General features: G+C 37.8%; 1 protein-coding gene across 3 annotated transcripts; it reads right to left on the bottom strand.

The window, feature by feature from the left end:
* Window positions 1–1,284: 1,284 nt before the first annotated feature.
* Window positions 1,285–22,244, bottom strand: RLIM (ring finger protein, LIM domain interacting). 3 transcript variants are annotated; one of them, XM_003802226.3, is made up of 4 exons: window positions 22,076–22,244; window positions 6,933–7,125; window positions 5,382–5,465; window positions 1,285–3,673 (listed from the first exon to the last, which is right to left on the bottom strand). In XM_003802226.3, the coding sequence occupies exons 2-4, from the start codon at window positions 7,099–7,101 to the stop codon at window positions 2,067–2,069; spliced, it is 1,860 nt and encodes a 619-aa protein (XP_003802274.1). In that variant the 5' UTR covers window positions 7,102–7,125; window positions 22,076–22,244; the 3' UTR covers window positions 1,285–2,066. The 3 variants fall into 3 exon arrangements, with proteins under 3 accessions (XP_003802274.1, XP_023364063.1, XP_023364062.1); XM_023508295.1 differs by lacking the exon at window positions 22,076–22,244 and adding an exon at window positions 21,057–21,246; XM_023508294.1 differs by lacking the exon at window positions 22,076–22,244 and having other exon boundaries at window positions 6,933–7,315.
* Window positions 22,245–23,041: the final 797 nt, after the last annotated feature.

Below are 23,041 nucleotides of genomic sequence, written 5' to 3'. Positions count from 1 at the left end.
TATAAAGGAATCCTGACTTTTACATGGACATTTTTTTTTAAAAGATAAAATGTATTACATAAGCGCCATAAACAGTGAAATCTGCTTATATTTAAAAAAAAAATAAGTGAAGCTTTGTTTGGACATTATTTCCTTGCAAGAGCAGTACATATCCTTAGTAAACAACTACCATATTTACAAGTTAACTTCCTGGATGCTTAGGTAGGACTGAAAGCCAGAAGAAAACATTTAAGAATGAGCTTTGAAATAATCTTTACAGCAAAGTTGATAGCAGTGAAGATAACCATACTTGTGTTATTTTGTAGAATATTTGACCACGTCTGGGTGGTTAGCTTGCTTTGTTAAAGGCCAAGGACCTGTTCAATTCCTCTTTTGGCTTGTTAGCTTTTCCCAGAAAAACAAGTATCTACTCCACAGTCAGGCTAATCCTAACCCCAACTGGCCTCAAAAGAGAAATTAGGTGAGAGTACTAGAGTTATCACAAAGCTATTCTTACTACTAAGAAACAATATAAAGTGCATGTCCATAGATAGTGAGTCAGCAGCCTCATCTTCAAATATGGGCAGCACAATTAAAAATTTGAATTTCAAATAACACAACACGACTCATCTCAAACAAAGGATAAAAATTCTTTAATCTTCAACTGATCTTTGAATGTGAGATGTTAAGTATTAGATAGAAATAAAAATATTAGCAAGTGTGCACTGGTACCTTAAATGATAAATCTCGAAAACAAATTCGAGATTTTCCTATTAGCACACACATCTGTACCAACTGTAATTTGTATGCTAAAAGTGGTTTATAGTCTCTTTCCTCTACTTTTTTTTTTTTTGAGGAGAAGACTTATAAAAACATCAATTTTACTTGTGCTAGGTGGTAGTGGTTTTTCTTAAATCAAATCCTTGCCAAATTTGCGGATCTTTTGCTTCATCTACTCAGATAGAATAATAGATCAAGCTGCTGCTGCTGCTCTCACCATATGAAACCAGTTCATGTCTGCATTATTTCTATCTTTGTAAAAATTATAAATTCTTCAGAGCAGTTTTACTTCCCATTTTTCACTTCCTGCCTAAATCCAAGTTAAAATACACAATTTCCACTGGTCTTTAATGCAGGTTGATTCTGCACTGTCCTTTCCTTTGCATGTCACAGTAGCTGTTCATATACATTGAATATCATAGATATGTTCTGCTCTTGACATCTACACACTTACAAAAGCAGCTTTGTACTTTGTTTGATGTGTTTTTTACTATGTTGGCTCACAAAAAGCAGTTTTCTCATTTCTAAGCATGGTACTTTACAATTTTTAATGCATTAATATAACAGTGCATTGGAAAAGTACTGAGCCTCTACAAAATAGCTTTACATTTTTAAACAAATGAATGTAATTTTTTCACTTACACAAGCATAGGTTTTTTAATATTTCCACAAGATAAATTATCTCAATTAAACTACAAGCTCACTCTACAGTGCGCCTTAGTGATGGGCTTAGGAAACAGTTATACACTTAGAAGATCCTAAACTTAGTGTTATTTACACTGACATGTCTGATATCATCTAGTCTGAAAAGTGAATAAATGATCTTCAGAATGTGGCTGAATGTGCATCAACTAGTAACTGGGAATGATACAGCTCTAAGTAATCACTCATGAAACAGGGACTGTAACTTAGTCTAAACTGGGAATTTCCTCCGCCCCTCTCTCCTATGGCGTGGAAAACTTTAAAGATCAATATGAAACAGACAAGAGCCATTGCTAAGGCAGATCTTTTAAGATAACAAAGGAGAAACTGACAAGTGTATATGATAAATTATCAGTAACAGAGCTGCTACCAATTCACCTGGTATTGGAATCAGGATTTTTAGATCCTAAAACATTACTTTTTAAATATTTCCTTTTATTCTAAAAGAAAAACTGGAGAAAGGACAATGATTTCTTCAGAAAGCAATGACTCAATTCAGGTTGTTTCTTTACATTTAAGTACCACTCAAAAAGTGGACATAAAAGCAAGGGATTCCTGTTTGCCCATCACTATACCAGCTACATAGCTGAGAGTTCAAATCTTAATTACACAACACTTTCTCTGTTACCAGAAGCTAAGACTGCTCTGCGACAAATAGGACAGGTGGAATTCTCAGATAACCAGCGATCAATGCAGTGAACATGGTACTCATGAGAACAAGGTAGTTTACGAAGCTTGTTGCCTTCTGTGTATTCTGTAATGCAAACACTACAGGTTTTTAATGCATCATTTTCACCAAAACTTCTCATTGCCAAGTTGTCAATCTGTTCTTTGGTGAGTCCTCTAGGTTGGTCATCATCATCCTCATTTAAGAGGAAAAACTGAGCCAGACTAAGGAAGGGCAAAGAACCACTTTCATCAAATGTGACTGGGGCCCTATGTCGACCCTCTCGCCTGGTACCTGATAAGCCTGATGATAAGTTTCCTTCATTACTTCCTTCAAACACCTCTGAGTTAGATTCTGAACTTTCACCAGTAGAACTGGAACTAGGACTGGAACTAGAACTGGAATTAGAACTGGAACTTGAACTGGAACCAGAACTACTACTACCACCAGAACCTGCTCTTGCATTCCGTGACTCTGCCCTTTCCGTATTTCGACTTGGGACTGAGCCACTAGGCTCTGAATCACTGTCACTGTACATAAAGTAGCTTAATTCACCAAAACCTGTCATTATCTGCCTTAACATGGTCTGAATTGCAACAGATGTGGTCTCACTTAAACCAGTATTTAAGATTCTACGAATGGGAATTCTGATGGTACTAACATAGGTTCTCACACCTGCCCGCTCAGAACGTGAAAACGTACGCCTAAAACCTCCTCGTTCACTTTCATAAGTGACAGTGTTGTTTGGTGTCTGAGACCTAGATCGAGTTCTGCTAGCTATGCTATCTCTTTGCCGATATTCTCCAGGACGAACTCTTCTCACTTGAAGATCAAGGACTATAGTTGGAGGTCTCTGTCCTGATCCTGTGGATTCACCATTGCCTGCTGTGTCTGAAGAACCTGCTCCTTGAGAGGCATTTCTTGTTCCAGAAGCTGCAAAAAGACCTCTACTTAGTAACTCAGGTCCAGATATTTGCTGTCTCAGTGTCACATGGTGCCGGGTTCTAGAACTTCCCTCAGTCTCATTTATCAAAGAATGCTCCACAGTCTGAGATGAGGTACTATGGTGAGATCTTCGCGGAGTTTCACTGACTGGATGCAGAGGTGACCTACTTCTTTCAGCTCTGGCTCTGGTTCTCCGATGGTCAGGGCTCCTGCTTCTTGCCCTCCTCTGACCTCTCGTAGGTGGGATTTCTCCTGTTAATGCTTCAGTTGAATTACGTTCTAATCTAGATGGCCTTACAGATGTAGATTCAGATCGTGAATTTTCCACTTGCCTTTGGCTGTTGTTTTCCATATTTTCTCCACTAGAGCGTCTTGCAGATGGCTCACTTTCATTCTCCGGATTTTGACTCCCATTATTACGGTTAACATTTATCTCTAAACTGAATCTGAAATCACCACTGTTTGGGTTAGTCCGGCTCACTGCTCTCCAAGATTGGTTTCCTCTTTGTCCACTTCTTGTTGTATTTCCAGTTTGTCTGACAGAATTAAGCCAGTCTATTATAGAGTCACCATTAGACACATCATCTGAAGAGTCTCCACCTGTTTAAAATGAAGAAGGGGAAGAGGGAGAAAAAGAAACTACTAAAATTAAGACAATCAATATTTGTATTAAAGCAAAGTTTAAATTCTGAACACATTTCATGTTTATAGAGTTTTGCAAACTATGCTGTACATGTTTTTAAGTTAAAGTCAAAAAAATTTTAATTCCATTTGAAAAGAACAAGTTAATTCTAGAGAAAACTTTAGAACATTATTTTTAAAGGGGAATATGGAAGAAGTCTGTTTTGGGTATTTCATCATGTACAGAGCCTAGTATAGCACTGCGGAGCTATCAGAAAACATTTCTAAGTCTACTGTCAAAACACTAATATAATCTAACTAGGTAAACAAATGCTAGTTAGGGTACAATACTAGTGTTTTTGTTCAAATTTTCATTTGTTTACATTACTTTAGGCCTTTATGTGCCCTTTATATGCCTTTGATAACACATGAGGTTGTTTTAAAATACAGGACTACTGTAGCCATAACAAAAATATAAACAAGGTTTTAAAAGTGTATGCTGAGCACAGTGGCTCACATCTGCAATCCTAGGGTGGATTGCTTGAGCTTAAGAGTTTGAGATCAGCCTCAACAAGAGTGACACCTCCATCTGTACAAAAAATAGCCAGGCGCTGCAATGGGCACCTGTAGTCCCAGGTACTTAGTAGGCTGAAGCAATAGAATTGCTTGAGCCCAAGAGTATGAGGTTGCTGTGAGCTATGACACATGGCATTCTACCCAGAGTGATGAAGTGAGACTCTATTCCAAAAAAAATTTACAAGTATTTGAATATATCTTAATGTTACCAAGATTTTAAATTGACACATAATTGAAGATCAGATTAAATAAGTAGCCTGCACCTTGCATAGTGTACATAATGGTTGGTTCACAAGCCAAACTAGCATCATAGACTTTTTTGGGTCATACAGTCATAATCCCTAGCCATCACATTGGGAGGGAAACACCAGATCTGAGATTAGAGTAGGAATTCTCAATAGTGGCACTATCAACATTTTGAAAGTTAATTCTTTGTTGTAGAAGCTGTGCTGTGCATTATAGTAGCAGCCACCCCTAATCTTTTGGCACCAGTGACCAGTTTCATGGAAGACAATTTTTCCTGTGGGGGTAAGGATGGGAGAGGTGGTGGAGGCTCAAGTAGAGACGGTGTATGGTCTGGTTCCCAAAAGGCCACTGTCTGTGCCCTAGGGCTGCTGCCTGCAGCATTATAAGGTATCAGGATGTTTAACAGCCCCCCCTTACATACTAAAAACCAGAAGCAAACACCCAGTTTTACCAACCCAAACTGTTTCCAGACCTTGCCAGTGCCTCTGAGGGAGACAAAATTATACTGCATTAGGAACCACTGGGTTAGAGAATATAACATTTCCTTTTGCATCTAAAGAAGGCACATATTTATAAAGAAAGAACTAAGTAGGAGGAAATTTCAAGGGAGATAAAAAACCAAGAAAAAAAATCCCATTTAAAATAGGCCATCGCGCAATTAACACAAACAACCCAAAGGTAAGGCAGGAAAAAAACATGCTGACATCCTCACCAATTATCAAGAAAATGCCAGTGCTCTTTTTATAAGCAGTTATTTAGTATCAAATTAATTTGTGCCATTTCTGGATAATCTCTGGCTGACATTTACTATTATAAAAAGCTCTTATTCCATCCTCTACCCACCAACCCATAAAGCAAAATATACCTCTATTTTCATCTGAGTTTTGTGGTGGTGGACCCTCTTTAATTTGTTGTAGTCTTCTTAGCAACTCTTCCTCAGTACTTTCACCTGAAAATTTAAAAATGTTTCCCAAATTACAAATGAAAACCAGGAACCTTTATACACCACAGGGCAAAGATGAGATTAAGGACATGACAACCAAATACTTTTTTATCTGATCTGACGCAAAATGATTAGAAATTATATTTCAAAATAGCTTAAGAGAGAATTTTTAAAACTAAAATTAAAAAAAAGAAAAAAAAAGTGACTCTTAGATGAAAACCAAGGAGGAGGAACCTGAGAAAAATACACTTCTTTGGAAATGTACTACATCTTTACAAGGGTCTTTTCAGTTTACAAGGTACTTCTGTATACAATCCCTTATTTTAAAAAATTGAAACTCTGAGGAGAGATACTGTTATCTACATTTTAAAATAAGAAAACAGACTGAGTGATTGGCTTGCCAGAAGCCACACTAATTAACAAGAGAGCCAGAACTCCAACTAAGGCATTCTTATTCAAGTCTGGTACTGTTGGCTCAAAACCCACTCCCTGTCTTAAAAGTCATGTTAAAACCTTACCTTTTTAAATTTAAGCAATCACCTAAAGGTTGGCAGAATTAAACAAATCAGGAGGAAGACAGACACTGAGTTTTAACTAAGATAAAACAGGACTTAGTGAGGAAAAAGAAAATGTGAATAAAATTCTAATTGCTGGCTCAGCGCCTATAGCTCAACCGGCTGAGGCGCCAGCCACGTACACCTAAGGTGGCGGGTTCGAATCCCCAGCCCGGACCCGCCAAACAACAATGACGGCTGCAATCAAAAAATGGCCGGGCGTTGTGGCGGGCGCCTGTGGTCCCAGCTACTTGGGAGGCAGAGGCAGGAGAATCGCTTGAGCCCAGGAGTTGGAGGTTGCTGTGAGCGTGATGCCATGGCACTCTACTCAGGGGGACAGCTTGAGGCTCTGTCTCAAAAAAAAAAAAAAAAAAAATTCTAATTGCTATCTTACTCAAAGCTAGCTCTGGGAAATTAAAATTGGGATATGTTCAGAAAACCAGAGATAAGTCTGTCCTAAGAATGAAGTTCCCATTAGCTATTGTACATTTGGATCTGTAAGTTAAATAAAGCTAACTAAAAAGATTCTTCAGCTCCATTCTTTTCAATTAAGTTCACTAAAAATTAATAATATAGCAACTTAAAAGTTTGTCTGATATAGGGCAGCACCTGTGGCTCAAAAGGGTAGGGTGCCGGCCCCATATGCCAGAGGTGGTGGGTTCAAACCTAGTCCTGGCCAAAAAACTGCAAAATAAAAAAATAAATAAATAAATTTAAAAAAATTATCTGACATAGTATAATTCCATATATGGATAAATAGAATCAGGTAGTAAATACAATAGCAAATGTCATCCTATTGCCTTTATATTAAATAAATGTATTGCATAATGGCTAAAACTGATTTTTAAAACAGGTTAAAGCATTTTTTTAAAAATGCAGGAATTTACATATATACATCCTTAAATTACACATAACATACCTGGGGTGCCTAGCAAATTGTTATCTCTCATAAGCCTATAATCTTCTTCACTCAGGTTATTCACAAATTGATAGAAAGCTTCTTCCCGATCCAATCGGTCCATTTGACTTCTGCGCTGTGCGGCAGACTGATCACCATTTCCTTTGTCGTTAGAATCTGAGTTTTCCATCTTGATGAACAAGTGGAAAATTACCTAAAGGGAGAAGGGAGACCAACTTTGAAAACTGAAGTCACTATGTACTCTTTACAACACTTTTAATTATGTGAAAATCCAGAATGTAGGTCAAGACCTCAAATGAATAAAGCTTCCCAACAAAAAAGCTCCTGAAGAGCATTGTTATACTAAGAAAAGCCGAGATTAGGAGTTAATAAACTCTAGCTCTGAGGCCAAATCCAGCCCCGCTGCATGTTTTTATTCTCCTTTCTGTCTAAGAATGCCTTTTACACTTTTAAAGGATTTTTAAAAAGAGTATTTCGTGATAGGCAAAAATTACTTGAAATTCACATTTCAGTATTCATTAAGTTTTACTGGAACAAAGCCATACACATTCATTTACATTCTATCTATGGCTGCTTCTATGTTGTAATGGCAGAATTCAACAGTTGTGAGAATGCATGTGGCACTCATTGCTTTGCACTGCTGCTCTGTATCCTCTAAGTTGCAGTGATGAGGTTATAACTGGACAGTATTTCAAGTGCCACTATATAGCGACATTTGAAAAACTACCAATACATACTCATCATGTCAAATAAAGGAAAAATGCATTTGAATATGTCACGTTTAAAGGCACAGCAGAAAATAAATTTTGCTATCAGATTAGATGGCAAGAATTGTTTATTATACAGAGATATTATATACTTCTATGATGAAACAATACAATATACACTGACATTACTAAACAGTAGTCATAATATTCCAATTCACAGGAAAACTATGGTCTAAAAAGCTATACTGTTTAAAATGTTTTGACAGCTTAATATTCGTAAAGTTTTGTGGTGATATGTTGAATGCAAAGCAAAGATGGATCTTTTTTCTGAGTTTGAACTGCCCTGATTTACTATTATCAAACAATAAATAGTTTGAAAAAAGCTTTTGCTACATCCTTGATAATGTTGCTTAATGAATTTAACCTAAAATAACAAAGTAAATGTTGCTTAAATCCAACACTTACACTGGGTAGTCTTTCTACAGGACATACTATGGTAAAGTCATTTCAGTAATTACTAACACTAGTATCAAAAGTAATGTCAAGTGGTTTTATGCATTTCTTGTACAAATAAAGCCTCCATTCACATACTAACTTATAGCAGACATATTTTCTAAGCTCAAACTATAGTTCAAGAACCATTTTGTGGACCCCCAATGCAAGTGAAAAGGAAATTTCCTTATTTCGCACTTCATTTTACCGTGCAATTGAGGAACATTCCATCTAACCCTCTACTGGAAGTGATAACTATGCAGTATAATATGTTAAAAGATAAATATTAAGAAAAGAATCTAACAATTCAATAAATGCCCCCTAAAAGATAAATATTCTTGATCAAAATAACATGCTTGTGGATTAAGACAGCAGTACCTACATGTATAAAAGGACATTTTCAAAGGTGAAATATGAAAAATCTTTCAAGTCAGCAATTATAGATAAACATGTGCAAATAATAAGGAACCTTTGAATATCAATTTAAATGTTATCCCCAAAAAGAATGCCATTCTCCTCTCACATTAGTAAACCTAATTATACTCAATTATTATTGTTGAGTTTTATCAAGCAATCTTCATGGGAATTTGGTTTCTCTTTTTATATACGTTAACTATATAACATGTTAAATTTTGCTTTTTGATCTGCAAAGCCTAAAATACTATCTGGACCTTTACAGATAAAGTATGCCAAACCCTACTGTAAGCAATATGTAAAATCAGCTAAAAATTCTTATTTATCATTCACTAATTGTATGAGCTTAAGGAAATTAGAATATTAGCAGATTTCCACACACTCTCAATTAACAACACTAATGAAAAATAATGGTAGTAAACAATCTAAGGTATGGGAAAACTCCAAACAAAATGTCCATTCTCTACCCTTATTAAATAGTCCCCAGAGAGCCTTTTCCAGGCTTTAAAACAGTCCCCCTTCATTTGCCCTTTCTGTCATGTGAGGTTACAGTGAAATGACATCCATCTATGAGGAACCTGGCCCTCATCAGACACTGAATCTACTGGCACCTTAATCTTGGATTTTTCTAGCCTCTACAATTGTGAAAAATAAATTTCTGTTCCTTATACGCCACCCAGATTATGGTGTTTCATTACAGTATTTCAAGCTGACTAGGACATTATACAAAATTGATTTGTGGAAAAAAAGGTAATCTGTATTTGTATGCTAAAATTTAACCCCACACACCCCTACATGCAATGCATGATATACCAGAATGTTCACAAATCAATTCTAAAGAGAAAAACAAACTGTCTTCCAGATACGAAAACACAAACTTTATCTTGTCAAACTGCCTCCTTGCCAGCCTCAAAATTTTAGTGTAGAATGGGCAACCCCAGATCTCCGTTTTCCTCAGATCATTATTCTTAGAACTGTCCTATCATTGTTTAAATTAGATGAGGATGTCAAGGAAGGGAAGAGAGGAGAAAATAGTATTTTTGGAAATATTTTTCTTGTCTCATAACTAACATTCCCTAATTTTGATAAGACTAAATCATAGAAATTTCTGACAAATTCTGATCTTATGATACTTGAAAGGCTAGAAATCAGACACTTAAATAAACACTCATAAAAGTTACATGGACAAAGCACCAAAACAAAACAATATACCCTAATCAACAAACAAAAGAAGCCAAATTTTCCCACATGTATCTCAAGTAATATAATTTGGTATTGGAAATGGTAAAAAGCAGCTGATTTTTAAAAATACAGAAAATGAGCAGAAACTTGAGCTATAATTTCTCAAATTGGCTAAGAACATGTGGCTAATGTTCTTAAAGCACTTAATATTTTGAAAACTAATACATGGAATTTAGAACAAAATCTACTTGTGAAGGATCAGTAAATAGTTCTAACAATAATTGTAGGGTTAAAAGGCTTGAAAAATATAAATCTTCTAAAGAAGGCAATGCCATCTGATAAATCCTAACTTTAAAAGACATAAACCAAAGATAACAGAAAACTCACATGCCAACAACAGTTACAACAGTGGCACAAAGTCTTTAAGAAGAGTTACCAGGGGCTCGGTGCCTGTAGCGCAGTGAGTAGGGCACCAGGCAACCACATACATGGAAGCTGGCAGGTTCAAGCCGGGGCTCGGGCCTATTAAACAACAATGACAACTGCAACCAAAAAAAATGCTGGGCGTTGTAGTGGGTGCCTGTAGTCCCAGCTACTCAGGAGGCTGAGGTAAGAGAATTGCTTAAGCCCAAGAGTTGGAGGCTGCTATGAGCTGCGATGCCATGGCACTCTACCAAGGGCGACAGAGTGAGACTCTGTCTCAAAAAAAAAAAAAAAAAGAAAGAAAGAAAAAGAAAGAAACAAAGAAAGAGTTACCAGGGAGATTAAAGCCCAGCAGGAAGAGAAACTTGCCAGAACATGGGACATTTAAAAAACAGAATCTTAAACAATAAAGAGGCCTCATACTCAGTATAGTAGGAAATCTGGCATATTACAGAAGATGGAAGGTAAGACTCACTCAACTTCTATTTTGTTCAATAATAAGAATCAACTTCCAACTGCAAAGAGTAGGAAAAATACACTTTTCAAAGAGAACCAAAAGCCAAGACTGCATAACTTCTAATGATAATGTTTGAGATAACACAGAAAACAGGAAAAATGCTGAAGAACTTGGAATTTTAAATGATCTCATCTTCCAAAACAGGGAAGTGTACTATAGAGGATGAGACAGTGTACAAACTAAAGAGAAGTAAAATCTAAAAATAAATCTAGAGGAAAACTGTAACAGACTATGAGATAAACTTCAAGCACAAAGAAGACAACATTCCATGAGAAGTGGAGTTAACTACCGAATTAACTTTATTTCCTTAAAACAGGGATTATCAACTTTGGCTTGCACAACAGAATCACCTAGAGAGCTTTCTCTGGGGTTGGCCAGACATTGGGTATTTTAAAATTTCTACAGGTTAAGAACCTCTTTGATAGGGACAGTGGGATGAAACTGCTGCCTTGCACCTTGGTTTTTGCACAGAATCTGAAGTTTCTCTCCCTACCATTACAAAGAAATGTAGGATTAATCAGTACTTCTCTAACTGTAACATACACAGGAATGATGTGAAAATCTTGTTAAATACAGATTCTGATTCAGTAGGTTAGGGGTAGGGCCAGAGAGTCTTTCAGTTTTTACTTTTTTTCACTTTAGCACTAATCTATTTTTTTTTTTGGAGACAGAGTCTCACTTTGACACCCTTGGTAGAGGAGTGCTGTTACATCACAGTTCACAGCAACCTCAAACTCTTGGGCTCAAGTGATCCTCTTACCTCAGCCTCCCAATTAGCTGGGACTATAGGTGGCCACCACAATGCCTAGCTACTTTTATTTATTTTTTTTAAAAGGGGGTCTCGTACTTGCTAAAGATGGTCTCGAACTCCTGGGCTCAAGCAAGCCACCGGCCTTGGCCTTCCAGAGTGCTAGGATTCCAGGCATAAGCCACCATGCCTGGCCTAACCTATATCCTTAACATAAACTTCTAGTTGATGCTGAACCTAGAATCACATTTTGAGCAGTAAGAAGCCTGATGACACTACAGTTCAATAATTCACAGTTGTTGAATGCCACCTTCGAAGACTATGGGGAAAATAAGATTATGGGAAAATGTTAACCTGAAAACAACTCTGTGAACTATCATTTGGATTAATCTGCCCAAGACATGCTAAACAAATGTACAAACAACTCAAGGCTGTGAGTTAGCACAGATAAGGTGTAAATGATAAATAATATTCTGAATTATCCACTGACTGTGAGGATGGGCTAAAGCAGGCTTCCTCAAACTGCAGCCTGCCAAGGACATCTATCTGGCTCATCAGGTGTTTTTGCTGCTGCTGCCTGTCCTACTTAGCAGCCAACTCATCCCAGGGCCTGAAGTCTGGCCCTCCAATGGTCTGAGGGACAGTGAACTGGCCTCCTGTTTAAAGTTTGAGAACCCCTGCTCTAGAATAACCAAGATGGCAAGACGCCTGGAACATCATAAAGGAAATGGCTGAATTACCTGGAAATATTTAGTCTGAAGAAAGACTAAATAAAAGTGGACATGATTACAACCTTCAAATATTTAGAGAGGGTCAAATGAGAGCCAATAATTGAAGAAATATGGAAGCAAATAATTTTTCCTTGTAATACAAGTTTAATAAAATTGTTTGAAAATGGAGATGCAACCAGCTTCTTGAAGCAAGCAAACTACTGTCTCTGGAGACATTCAAGCAGAAGCTAGATGTTAAAGAGATTAGGTGGGAGGAGTTGGAACAGACTCAAAAGACCCTTTGATTAAAATGTCCTTTCTTCTCTTCCTGGCCTACGATCATATTAAGGTATATTCCAGTGACACATCCACTTTCTCTGCATGACCAATTTACTTAGATTGCACCACCCTATCCTCCAACATACCTTGTTTTTTTTACTAACCTTTACACTTTACTGCTATTCCCTTACCCCCTTCTTAGTCTTTCCCTATTTCATTCGCCCTTCAAGGTTCAATGAAATCTTTCCTCCCAAGAAGCTATTACTATCTCGGCTAGCAATTTTTCCATCCATCTCTGCATACAGCACTTGTTCATACCACTCACTATAATGGCACTTCTGGCCTTCCATGGTGTTTTTTAAATTAATTTTCCTGCCAAGTAGGTTCCTCTATGCCAGTGGTTCTCAACCTTCCTAATGCCTCAAACCTTTAATACAGTCCAAAGGGGTCATGACCCACAGGTTGAGAGCCGCTGCTCTAGGCAAAAAACCCAAATTTATAGTCTCTTTAACACCCCCCAAATGCTGCTAGTATACAACGCCTTGTACTCTGTGGATATTTAAATGACTGAACCAAATCCAATGTGAATACTGAGCTGTTTTCCCTTAATAACGTAACTGTCTGAAACAGCATTATCCAAAAGAAACACCACACAAACCATATACATAATTTTAAAAATCTGAGCATTGTTTGGTGCCCATAGCTCAGTGGTTAGGGCGCTGGCCACAGACACATGTTGAATATTGTACAAATATGCACGGGATAGATAATTCTGTTTTACGGAAACTAGAGACAAAAAATTATAGCCCTGCTTCAAAACTTTACTGACACTCTGATTTCAGAGATTGCTGAATCCTAAATAGCTTCTGCCTGATGAGCTTGGATTCCATTCCATGTAAGACATACTTTTATTTTAATTCAAAAATTTAAAGAGACACACTCACAAAGCAACGTGAGAACAAATCCAAGTTAACTACTACTTCCCTAATATGCTCTTCTCCTTTTCCCTTATCATCCCATATGCATGCCAGAGAAAATCAAGGAAAACATTTTACCCATGTATTTCCACAAAACACTTATTTCAAAACTGCAACCAAACTCCCAGGCATTAAACAGAACACAAATGTTTTTGCCAAGGTTGATGTTTCCATCAAAGTCGTTTGTTCTCTGTAGTTGGTTAGGCAACAAAGAGAAAAATATGATTTGCTTCCCTACTACTGTCCAAAGCCTCCATCCTTTCTGTCTTATTTCTGCATTTCCCCTGAGCTGGAGTTAAGAGTCAAAAGATTTCAGTACCAGCAAGGTACCTCTACCTTACAGGAGCATTTAAGGGGTGAGTTAGGTCTACAACAACTGCAGAGGTCCCTGGACTAGAAGTAATTACATTTGGAAAGAAAAAAGAAATCCTGAGTGCAGTGCTCTCAAATGCCTTGTAAGCTAATCTTACTCTCATATACTAATGAGCTGGTCTCATTTTTTTTTTTTTTGAGTGTCTTAGTATGTCACCCTCAGTAGAGTGCCATGTCGTCAGCTCATAGCAACCTCAAACTCTGGGCTTAAGCAATTCTCTTGCCTCAGCCTCCCAAGTAGCTAGGACTACAGGTGCCCACCACAGCACCCAGCTATTTTTTTTTTTTGTTGAAGTTATCATTATTGTTTAGCTGGTCCAGGCTGGATTTGAACCCACTAGCTTGGGCTTATGCGGCTAGTGCTCTACCCACGGAGCTATGGGCACCGCCAAGCTGGTCTCATTTTAAATAGTCCTTCACTATCTAACTAGCATAAAATGAAGTAATGTAATATATCTAAACTATAAAGAAGTTCCACCCCAGGTAGATGTTATACCACTATTGTTTGGTAAGTGAAAAAGAACATTTTATAAAGGGTAAATCATGCTAAAGATGTCAGTGAATCATAGTCCAAATGATCCAATACAGACTCTTCATTCTGGCATGAATACATTAGTGAAGAATTATGTTAACAAAACAGGTCTCTAGATTCTATTTTGTGGTGAACAACAACATGGCACATTTCCAATTTAGTAAGAGGAAAAAAAATCTCTGTACACCTAGAGTTCCTTCATCATAGAAAAGGATATTTAATCTATTTCTTTAGTTATCCTTCTACAAATTATAATATTCATGTATGTAAGTCAGAAATTTTGGCTTTAGTATCTGATTAGCATCAGCCATTTTTAAACCTAAATATTACCATGAAGAGATTACCAATAAATATAGTACTTAGAAAATAAAATATAATTATTTCCTTTAATCCTCACAACAATCCCATAAGGTAGAAATCACCACCTCTACTTTACAGTTAAGAAACAGAAGCACAGAGAGGAAGTGATTTATCAAAAAGATCACGTGGCTAGTAAATAGAAACAGTCAATAATTAAATCCAGTCAACTTTTCACTAAAGACAAGTACCTCCCAATATATTCCAAAACTATATAGACTTTAAAACACACTCCTTCAATCCTGATAGGCTCAACTAAAAATTCAATCTCATTGTGAGCTTCATATGTAATGCCTTTGTATGAAAAATTAAAAATGACAAAATACCTTTTATAAGCAGCACTAACCCAGATGGATTTATTTTTAAGTAAGTCAACTTCTAGTGTTTTTGTTTTAAATACAGTTGCCCTTAGATAAATAGCATATTTTATTAACATTATGCCTTTCAGAGTACTGCATGCCAATATATCCAAATCTATTCCTGGAAACAAGCAGCCAAATTTGAAATTTTATCTAGTCATTTCAGGACTTTATGAGGTAAATTTAACTGAGGAGAAAAAGGCAGCCAGAACACAAATCCTGAAATTTACTCAGTAATTAGGTCATTTAAAACATATTTTATTCACCTTGAGAACTTTAAACCATTATTCATAATCTCAAACTTCTTCTACAGTCATTATCATATACTAATATAGATTATGCAAATTACTATGTTTCTGACCACTGCTAAAAGAAGTATTTCATTTGATTCTCCTAACACATGTATAATAATCATTTAAAAAAATTTAATTTTGTTATGTTATGGCAAAAAGTGACTTAAAACATATTGATTAGTACTAATGGGTCAGGAAATCTGGTGCAAAGGACAAACACGTATTATATTCCATAGACAAACATCACAGTACACAATTAAGGAACTTATTTATCATCTTTAAACAGTGAGCCATCTCTAATACATCTGGAAGAAGTTACTTCTTGGTAGCTGGGAAGGAAGAATTAAGGTACCCTAGCATTAACCAATACTAAATAATGTTAAATATTTTCTCCCTTTGCATACATGTTTATTCAAGCTCCAAATTCAATAAAGTTCTAAAGCAGAATATGCAAATTTAAAAACCAGGGTATAAACATAAAAATATGGCACAGTGATAAGGGCAAACCATTTTGTAACAAATGGTTTAAAAACTTCACAAAGGAGATAAGAATTAATGACACATGATCCTTCTCAAGGAAGAAAATGTTAAATAAGACCATCACCAAAATGAAAAATTATTCAGTTTTTGACAAGTTACATCACAAAGATGCTGAATTTGCGGTCAGAATATTAAGTATCATTATAAAGTAGACACCAAGTGTTAGGAATTCTTTACACATATAATATTTAATTAAGAATGTATGGCATAACAGACAATCAATGGTTAATACATGAGTAAGCTGGTGGAATTCAGCTATGTGAAAGGAGAAGGTGATACTGAATTCTAGAGTTTTGATTGTAATTTAGCACGTTAATTTTGCCACTTCATTTAACCTCTAGTGCCACAGAAGAATCTCTATCAATATTAGAGTATTGGGTTAAGTCATCCAGGTACCTTCTAGTCCTATGACTTTGTGATTGTAAATAAAATATAATCTAGGTAATTGTTCAATATTAAGTCAGAAAATAAAGTTTAGTAAGCAACATAAATAACTAGGATACAATCTTAGAAGCTTGATTTTCTTACTACCATTTCACACATGTACTTCTATCTCCCTTTATGTGACTATTTTATCTTTTTGAAAAAATTAAGTGGGCTTGGCACCTGTAACTCAGTGGTTAGGGTGCCAGCCATATGCACCTGGCCAGGGCCTGCTAAACAATGACAACAATAAAAAAAAAATAGCTGGGCACTGTGGCAGGCACCTGTAGTCCCAGCTACTTGGGAGGCTGAGGCAAGAGAATCGCTTAAGCCCAAGAGTCTGAGGTTGTTGTGAACTGTGATGTCACTGTGTTCTACTGAGGGCAACATGGTGACACTGTCTCAAAAAAAAAAAAAAAAAGCAGTCTTCAAAAACAAACAGGGCAGGATTGTTTCCAGACCTTTCCATTTGCACAGTACACCTCTCACCAACCAATTTGTAGGTAATTTGAAAGAGGACACTACCAGGGCACCTGCCACTGACACTATTATAGCAGTAAGAGATGAAGTTTTATATAAATAGGAGTGTTAGCAACCGTCACAATGACATCTCATTTCACTGAAGTATTTTATTTATTTTTTGAGACAGTCTCACTCTGTTGCCCTGCGTAGAATGCCATGGCAACATCATAACTCACAGTATCCTCAAACTCTTGGGCTCAAGTGATCCTCTTGCCTCAGACTTCTAAGTCACTGGAATTACAGGCACTGGCTAGTTTCTCTATTTTTTAGTAGAGACAGGGGTCTCACTCTTGCTCAGGCTGGACTTAAACATCCTGAGCTCAAGTGATCCATGCACCTTGGCCTCTCAGTGCTAAGATTAAGCAGTGGTTCTCAACTTTCCTAATGCCATGGCCCTTTAATACAGTTCTTGTGGGTCGCAACCCACAGGTGAGAACCGCTGGATTACAGGCATGAACCACCACACCTGGCCTCACTTAAGTATTTTAATTAAGACACTGAGGGCAGTGCCTGTGGCTCAAAGGAGTAGGGCACCGGCCCCATATAACAGAGGTGGTGGGTTCAAACCCAACCCTGGCCAAAAAAAAAAAAAAAAAAAACCTGCCCCCCCCCCAAAAAAAGACAGTGAATTTAATTTTCAATTACCCATTTGATGTCCTTTATTATTGAGCTATGTCACTAAATTAGAATTTGTTCTTATCCATACATAAACTCATTTTGACTTGCTTCTCCCATTCTCAAGATGTCTAAAAAAAGAGATAGCAACAGCTTCATGTATTAAATTTAAAAATAATGTAAAATCACTGATTACTGACAATGTTTGTGTTCATCAGTAACTATGCTACTATTTTAAGGACTTAACACTTTTTTTTTTTTTTTTTTGCAGTTTTTGGCCAGGGCTGGGTTTGAACCCACCACCACTGGCATATGGGGCCAGTGCCCTACTCCTTTGAGCCACAGGAGCTGCCCAGGACTTAACATTTTTTTCATCAAAAAATCAACTTCTTACCACAGGAGAAAAAAAAATTAAAAAAAAATCAACTTCTTAAAGAGTGAAACCAACTTTTAAAATTAAAAAAAATCACGTGACCATAAAAGACCAATCACTGCTATATTATTTCAGGAAAACAATTTTGTATTAAGACCAAACACTGACAACTGTTCTTCCTGAACCAGAGTTCCTAAACAGAAATTATGTAAGGATGGTGACCATGTTATCTTTTTTTTCCCCAGAGAAGTCATGGTTTACACTTGGTGCTGGAGTAATTAATAATATGGCTCCCTTTTACACTAAAAATTCCCTAGTTTGGATAATTTACGTGGTCACCTTTATTGTAACTGACACTAAAGAAAACTTTGGTCAACATAAAATGAAAGTTGCAGTTAACTCTTTTCTTCTAACAGTCAAGTAGAGATCATGAGGAAAAGGAACTTCTCCTTATATACAAAATTAAAAACACTAAACACAAATATTTCCTTCCTCCCAGGAAGTATCACATTCATCACCATGCAAACACTATTGGACTGTTGTAATAGCAAACAGCCCAAAGTATAGTTATGAAATTACTGCAAGAGGTTCATGAATCTAAATACACCAAGCACTACCTACAGATATTTGTCTCACTTATACATGGGGTACTAAAAAAAAGTATATGCATCTTAAGAAAACTCTATATATTAAAACTATAATATTCAATTACAAGGTTGGACAACTAAAGTTTGTGAACTCATCCAAGAAAAAGTGCTACATAAAACCTCGTTGCTGAATATCACTACAGTCAACTTCAAAGTACTCCTCTTAGCCACCTAGTGTAATGATATTCAGCAATAAAGTATGCAGCAAGTTATCCAGGATGAGTTTGTGAACTTAATTGTCAAACCTTATATAACGACAGTTCTGATGGCCATTCCAGAAAGAGTTCCAAAACTGCTCTGAAGGGGTGGCGCCCGTAGCACAGTGGGTAGGGCACAGGCCACATACACCCAGGCTAGCAGGTTCGTACCTGGCCTCAGCCAGCTAAACAACAATGACACCTCAACAACAACAACAACAAACAGCTAGGCATTGTGGTGGGAGCCTGTAGTCCCAGCTACTTGGGAAGCTGAGGCTTAAGCCCATGGGTTTAAGGTTAGTGTGAGCTGTGATGCCACAACACTCTACCCAGGGCCACAGCTTGAGACTGTGTCTCAAAAACAAACAAACAAAAAGCAAAATTGCTCTTAAGGGTTAACTAGAATATTAAGCATTGAGATATGTAGCACTTTTTCTAGGATGAGTTTGTGAACTTAACTACCTGACCTTGTATATTGAGTACTATAATTTTAATAGTTTTTTCCTTTTTAAAAATATATGTGTATATTTTTGCACCCTATGTATGTAGGTGCTATTATGACTAATGAAATTAAAATCTTGGGTTGGAGCACTAAAACATGAGACAATCTGGAGCAAAAATACCAATACCAGCTATATGTTTCAGGATGAAAACCTAAAGTTCATAAATATATTCCCATAAATGAAGTGTATCTTAAAAATATAACTCACCTGATGAAAGGAAAAACAAAATGATTATCTGGGAAACTTCCACGTCCAAAGTTGAAAAAAAATAAAGGAAAAAAATGGACATAGAAATATTATTTCTTACACTGGTTATCAAAACCTTAATGTATTACCACATATGCTAATTGGATACTCTGGAAATCAGTGGTCTATAGGTATGTGTGTATTTATCTGTTTTGGGGGTCTGTAGGCTTGGGGTATTTTTCTGTTATACAAAAACTTAAGGAACAGGACCTCTAAAAGAAAACTGTTCCTGTTCTAGGCAGCGGTCCAAAATTCTAGCACATCACTGGTCCAGGTTTGACTGAAGACTTTTCATGTTTCTTTTTTCTTTTTCTTTTGAGACAGAGTCTCACTCTGCTGCCCTTGGTAGAGTGCCATCGCATCACAGCTCACAGTAACCTCAAACTCCTGGGCTTAACCTCAGCCTCCCAAGTAGCTCTGTCTACAGGCGCCTGCCACAACGCCCAGCTATTTTTTTGTTGCAGTTGTCATTGTTGTTTTTAGCTGGCCTGGGGTGGTTTGGAACCTGCCCCCATGGGTTTATGTGGCTGGCGCCATAACCACTGTGCTATAGGCTCCGAGCCTGTTTTAATGACTAAAAATCACAAAACAGTGGTAAGTTTCAGGTACTTAGAAACATTACCCTTTGAATTCTCAGAGAAAGTACCCATCATGAAGAATGCCCAATACCAACTAATATATCAGTGAGCCTATCCAATTACAGAGCCTATAAAACAGAACAATAAATATTTGTGAACATGCATTGCATATAAAAATCAGGAGACGCAACAAAAAAAAATTACCTGACTTTTATGACATAGTATTGAAATACAATAAACTGGATTTTAGTTTTCTTCACTCTCTGCTCTAGGAAAAAAAAAATCCATTATTCTCCTTCTTTTATAAGACATACTTTTTTTTTGAAACAGATATATCCTAAAAAAAGCACATCCTATGTATTTTAGTTTGGACACACACACCATAACCCAGCCAAATTATGTATTAGTATGAGCATATGGGGAGACCAGGGAGGTCAGAGGGGACCAGAAGTCAGATAAAAAATTAAATGCTGAGAGCCAATCTATCTTTTAATATAAACTTGGTTAAAAGAGGGCTTTCCTTATTAGACTAGAAATTATTTTCAAACTCTGACAGTCACTTTCAAGGACTCATCTGATGAGCCCAAGGCAGGAACTAAAGTATTAAAAATCATCAGGACACCTTATGCTAAAGAATGGCTGTAACATTTTTCAGTTAAGAGGAGAGTATCCTAAAATGATATTTTGAAAGTTCTGGATTGGTCTTTCTAGGTAATCTGTATTTTTACAGTTTGGAAAAGTGACTGGGAGGGCCTACAATTGTGTCTGCCTGGCCTCAACGCCTCCAGGACAGACATAATTGTACCTGATGGGGTGATATGAAATAGCTATTTTGTCTGTAATTACAAAGAGCGAAAGAAATGATCAGTAGCAGTATGTTTATTATTTCTTCCCCTTTTCAATCAGCCAAAAGCAATGCGGTTAATTCTGATTCAGGAAATTCAGACTCTTCACTTTCAGGGAAAAAAAAATACACACACACACATATATATATAAAATATATCTCGAGGCCTTGCAAATGGTGAATGACAAATCTGATATAAAAGCTTCTTCTTGTCCCAAAACGACAAAAATTACTTAAAAAACAAGTCTGCTAGACCTCCGATTCCCGGACTAACCTGTGGAATAAGTATGGTGAAACTGTCTAGAGAAGGAACGTGGCTGTCTCCTCCATCTTGAAATTAATCAGCATAAGGGAAAAAAAGACTGAGTATTCAGGAAGCAGAAGCCCAACCGGTTAATACTAGTTACTAAGCTATGGCGTACGTGGCAGGTACCGCCCGCAGAAGCAGAGACCCTTAAGCTTTTTTTTTTTTTTTTCCCCTAGGAAGTTAAGGGCCGGGTAGCTGGCGGAAATTAACTTGAAAATAATTTGGCCCAACTCCCACCCCTACCCAGGGAAAAAAACAACAAACAAGCAACGGCTTTTCCCTCCCGTTTTCCCTCCGGCTTTTCCCTCCCGGAGGGGCAGCGGGAGAGGAGGGAATCCTTCCAGGGATATCTGGTAAAGGATACGCCAGAGTTATTGGATAAAGCGAGTAAACCACGTTTGCCTCAAATCCTCAGGGAAAATGTCATCGCGGCCCCAGGGAGCGCCTAATTGGTAATTCCCTGCAGAAGAGTTCAAAATGGGGTTTTGCAAATTCTGAGAAATCTAAAGGCCCAGGAGTTCCTAGCTTCTGGCTTAGGGCAGCCTGATTTTTTTCCTCTTTTCCCAAACCCGAGCCCACCACATAAAACGCGGAGAGATGAGAAAAGTCTCCCGAGACCAGAGGAGTAAAAAACCTGAGATCGTCTAAGATTCTCACGCCTCAGGCAGTTAACTAGGAAATCGCCTTGCCTGATTTCCTACGGCTCTAGAAGGCCAGGACCGCAGCTCTCGCGGCCATGGAGGAGAACTACTACCCTCTTCCTTCCCCTTCTTCAAAGAACCCATTCACTATACCACCCAACTAAAATGGCAGCGGCGACTATGCCACGAAGCCCCCAGCAGTAACGGGCCTGGGGGCCGGAGGCAGCGCTGAGCCTCCGCCACGACGCGTCACTTGGGCCATTTTGAGAGAACGCGGCAGCCGCGGCTCCTGTTTTCCTTTCGTTCTATACCCATTTCTCACAGGATTCCCAAGTCTTCACTTACTCAGTTTTAGGATCAGGATCCGACTTGGTCGGTTCGGCCGCCACCGCCGAGGCTGCTCCGCGCCTCCCTTGCCGCCGCTTTCAAGCCCGTCTCCGAGAAATCGCTGGTTGAGACCCGCCTCTAACCCAGCACCTGCTCGGAGACGTTGCTCAGGCAGCCATTATCTTCCCCATTGTTACCAAGCAGCAACAGGAAACGACTGCCCACAACAGGAAGTGATGATGCCGCGTCGGCGCCGCAGCCCCACTCCCAGCCTGTTAGCCAATCCCAGTCGATTCCTCGAAAAGCCTCGGAGGGAGGAGGAAGAGGACGGCCGAGGACGCGGCTAGGCGGGCCACGGTTTGGAAAAGGAAAGCGGCTGCGACGCCCACCACGTGACAGGCCCCACCCTCCTCCGCCATTTTGAATTATGCCGAGATATTGGCGTTCTGAGAATTGTGGGAATCTTTGCTTTCCCATTTTGAAAGCTGAAGGACGTCACCATCTGACTCCTTGAAGCTTTTTTTCAGAGAGCGAGAAATTTGATATTAGTCTTACCTGGCATGGATTCATGCAATCAGGCCAGCTCAGTTAATACAGCATTCTACTTTTCATTCAAGATATTTATTGAGCGACAACTGTATGTCAACAGAGATTTTAATAGAGACCAAAATTAAATAGGATATTAAATAAGAAATTAAAATAGATAAAAATTCCAGTTCTCATAGATTTTTATAATGTACTAAGGGCAAGGGACAATTTTTTTAAAAAAAACAACTATATATCACGTGATAAAACTAGGGAGAAAAATCAAGGAAGAGAGGGACGGGAGAGTGCACTGTAGGGACAAACGGGGACTGTTACATTTAGAAGAGTAGGAAGAAACTATCTCTTTGAGGCCGTAAACCTAAAAAGTACTTTGAAAATAGGTCGGTAAGTGTAAAAGGGTGGGAAAATCTGATAATGTTGGAATTTGCAAAACGCCAG

Source organism: Otolemur garnettii, unplaced genomic scaffold, assembly GCF_000181295.1.
Source record: "Otolemur garnettii isolate 467f Iridium unplaced genomic scaffold, OtoGar3 scaffold00239, whole genome shotgun sequence".
Lineage (NCBI taxonomy): Eukaryota > Metazoa > Chordata > Mammalia > Primates > Galagidae > Otolemur > Otolemur garnettii.
Note: the sequence above shows the minus strand (reverse complement) of the source record. Positions and strands in the feature narration are given on the sequence as shown.

Bases quoted from the DNA above. Each gene is read 5' to 3' on its own strand.
- RLIM (XM_003802226.3), bottom strand. From the start codon at position 7,101: ATGGAAAACTCAGATTCTAACGACAAAGGAAATGGTGATCAGTCTGCC. The intron at 5,466-6,932 runs GTATGTTATGTG...TTAAATTTTCAG, and splicing joins CAATTTGCTAGGCACCCCAG to GTGAAAGTACTGAGGAAGAG. The intron at 3,674-5,381 runs GTATATTTTGCT...CATTTTAAACAG, and splicing joins AAACTCAGATGAAAATAGAG to GTGGAGACTCTTCAGATGAT.